Source organism: Amphiprion ocellaris, chromosome 18 (assembly GCF_022539595.1).
Source record: "Amphiprion ocellaris isolate individual 3 ecotype Okinawa chromosome 18, ASM2253959v1, whole genome shotgun sequence".
Classification (NCBI taxonomy): domain Eukaryota; kingdom Metazoa; phylum Chordata; class Actinopteri; family Pomacentridae; genus Amphiprion; species Amphiprion ocellaris.
The window spans coordinates 25,280,964-25,284,127 of record NC_072783.1 but is presented as its reverse complement, the minus strand read 5'-3'; the positions used below and the strand labels follow the sequence as shown (position 1 = coordinate 25,284,127).

Here is a 3,164-nt window from a genome sequence, read left to right as displayed (position 1 = left end):
AGAAAAGAAGATTCTCTTATATGCATAACACTGCTCGTGTGGTGGAACATTGCGCTATAATACGGGATAAAAGTGGCGCTTTAGGACCCAGTTGATCCTTGTCATTGTGGCTGATATTTTCCACGTTGTGAGGGGAGGGGGGGCAGCCCGGAGGGGGAGGCTGTCAATCATAGTGAAAGTGGCCGGGGTGGGCAGGCCCCTCTGACACTTTGTACCGTCGGAGGGGGATATTTAACTTGGGACTGAGCACCACTCGCTACAGACACACTCACACACAGTGTGCCTAAGCAAAGAAATGCTCCAGCGCCAAGTCTCTCAGACTCCTGAAGTAGGAGCGACTCAGTAGGAGCTTCTGTACCAGTTATCAAAGGAGTGGAGACTCTCCCTCAGGAATTGACCGCTTGCACCGACCGGGCAAAGAGAGAAAAAAACTGAAAGAAAGAAAAAATCCAGATTATGGACTGACTCGTTATGCAGCGACTCTGCGATCTGGAGCTTTTCTGAGAGGATTCGGCGATGAGAGAAACTCTGAACTAACATCGGCTTTTCTTGCAGTTTGCATTTGACATGCACTGAAGCCTACCTTTCATCGATTCTCTCATCACATGCACAGCCAAGAGTTCAGTGGGAATATCACACGCTGAGATTTTATTTTTGCGCAAAAAATAGAAATTTGGAACATCCACTGGAGAGATAAATGGCTGTTGTTTTAAGTTGAAGCTGCTCCGTGTGCGTTTTTTGGGGGACATTTTCAGGAAAAGTGCACATATCGACGGCTGGAATACCGACTGCAGAGACTTTTCTCAACTCAGTTCATGGACTGTGCGCACTGGGACCTTGTCAAACCTGAGAGCGTCAGGCGACGTTAAGAGAAACCACGTTTATAAAAGCCGTGCGTAAAAATAACATTGGCCAAGGCAGCCCCTCATTGCCGGGCGCGTGACATTTAAAACTTGGTGAAGTGCTCTTTTGTGCGCCCTGCTCTCTCTCGGGACGCTCTGGATCTATTCTGTCTCTTTAGAAAACACTTCATTCCATGCAAGCCCTCGCCTCGGCCGCTGTCATCCAGTGTAGACAGTTTGTCGTGGCTTCGAGTCCCCGGGGTAACCATGACAACCGAAAGAAACCCAAAGTGAATCCAAGGAGCGGGGTGAGGCAGGAGAGAGCGTGAATAGGCGAGAGTTCTCCCCATTTTGCTTTGTGCTTCTTCTTTTTTTTTTCTTTTTTTAGTCTAGACTTTCTGTAAAGCAGCAGAGTCTCCGCAGTTTGTTGCATCAGCGGGCAAATTTGCAGATTTGAAGGAGCCCTGAAAAAAAAAGCAAAGCTCCATGTCATTCAAACCCGACGTGGTCTATTAAAAGTATCGCCTTGCTGGTGACTGAACTTCTACTATTTATGAAGCCCCGGGCAGGTCACTGCAGAGAACACAGCAACCGGGAAAAGAACTGAATATTATTTTGCGCAGACAAGAGCCGGTGCGTAAAAATCAAAAGGCGGAATAATGGGCCTCTCACAGACGCTCCTCGTCTACGTGCTGCTGTGCGTCCACCTCGGAGTTTCCCAGCATTACCTTCGCCTCCGTCCGTCGCCCAGTGACCACCTTCCAGTGCCCGACCTGAAGGAGGACCCCGACCCGGAGTACGACCCCCGGGAGCAGGACCTGGCCGAGAGGACTCTGAGGAAAAAGCTCGGCAGCAACTTTGACCCCAACTACATGTCCATCAGCTCGCCCCTGCTGGTGAACCTTTCCGCGCCAGACAACCAGGTGAAGCTGCAGGGGCCCATGCCCAACGAGATTAAAAAGCTGGACCTCACAGAGACCCCCTATGGGAAGCGGGTAAAAGTGGGCAAGAAAGCCCGTAGGAAATTTCTGCAGTGGCTGTGGACCTATACGCACTGCCCGGTGGTGTACACCTGGAAGGATTTGGGCGTGAGGTTCTGGCCACGTTACATCAAGGAGGGGAACTGTTTCTCTGAGCGCTCTTGCTCCTTCCCCGAGGGGATGTCTTGCAAACCCGTCAAGTCAATCAACAAGATTTTCCTGCGGTGGTATTGTCAAGGCTTTCTAAGACAGAAATACTGTACGTGGATACAGGTGCAATACCCAATCATCTCAGAGTGCAAGTGTTCGTGCTGATTCTCTCTAAAGAAAGTTGGCCGACGGGGGAGTGGACTGGAAATACGGTTTTCTATTGCACTGTTAACTCTCTACAGAGGTGGGCACCATAGCAAATCTATTTTTTTATATAGCATTTTAAGTGAAATACCAACATTGTACATATTTAAGAAAAATGCAGCTATTTTTTCTAAATGAACCAGGACCATATTTTATTCTCAGCCCTGAAACGTTGCTTTTGGGGGGAAACACGAGCACTTCATGAGGAAGAGCTCCTTTTTTTGATATTTTTTATGAGACATTGAAGATGGAATGCATATGCTACACTTCTCCAAGAGGTGAACTTTTTTTTTTTTCAACTGAACATTGATGCTGACTGTTATTTCACTGCAATGCTGCCTAGAGTTTTTGTATAATATTAATATCAATAATAATTAAATTGTAAAAAAAAAAAAAAAGTTGAGGTTAAAGATATATATAAAGGCGTGAACTCAGCTTTTTTGGAATACATAGTATTGTAGGAATAAACAAATCTGTACGTTTTATTTATTATTTTAACGATTTGTGAGTATAGAGCATAAGGAAAGAGAATAGCAGAGTATACCAGAAAAAAAATATGGGAGATGTCTACTTGAATATTTCTAAAAATGACAAAAAAATAAATAAAGGAATAAAAAAGTAAAACATATCAGTGTACATGTTATGGTTACACGTTTTAGCAATAAAGTCTATCTTTTCAACATGTATTAGTGTCAAGCCATGTTGCTTACGAGTGTCTATATCCAGGGGGGCGTGTACACTGTAAAAAATATCATCTGAACACGTTGTCTCATTCTGTCTGGTTGAGTGTCTTTCACTGGTTTCCAATCATCAAAAGTGGTTTTCTATAAATGTGCATCATAAGAATGTGATTTTACCCAGAAACATTCCTGGAATAAGCTCTCCAGAATTGGAAACACGTGAAATTTGCTGAAAAAGAAGTTGCCAGACGCGCATTTCTTACAGTGTAGACGGCCGGGCTCCGAGGTGGAGTGAAGTTACTAAGTGC

General features: G+C 45.1%; 1 protein-coding gene across 1 annotated transcript; it reads left to right on the top strand.

Annotated features, from left to right (window-relative positions):
* The first annotated feature begins 239 nt into the window (after positions 1 to 239).
* Positions 240 to 2,860, top strand: nog2 (noggin 2). The gene has a single exon (XM_023298380.3). The coding sequence runs from the start codon at positions 1,502 to 1,504 to the stop codon at positions 2,135 to 2,137; it is 636 nt and encodes a 211-aa protein (XP_023154148.1). The 5' UTR covers positions 240 to 1,501; the 3' UTR covers positions 2,138 to 2,860.
* Positions 2,861 to 3,164: the final 304 nt, after the last annotated feature.

Bases quoted from the DNA above. Each gene is read 5' to 3' on its own strand.
- nog2 (XM_023298380.3), top strand. From the start codon at position 1,502: ATGGGCCTCTCACAGACGCTCCTCGTCTACGTGCTGCTGTGCGTCCAC.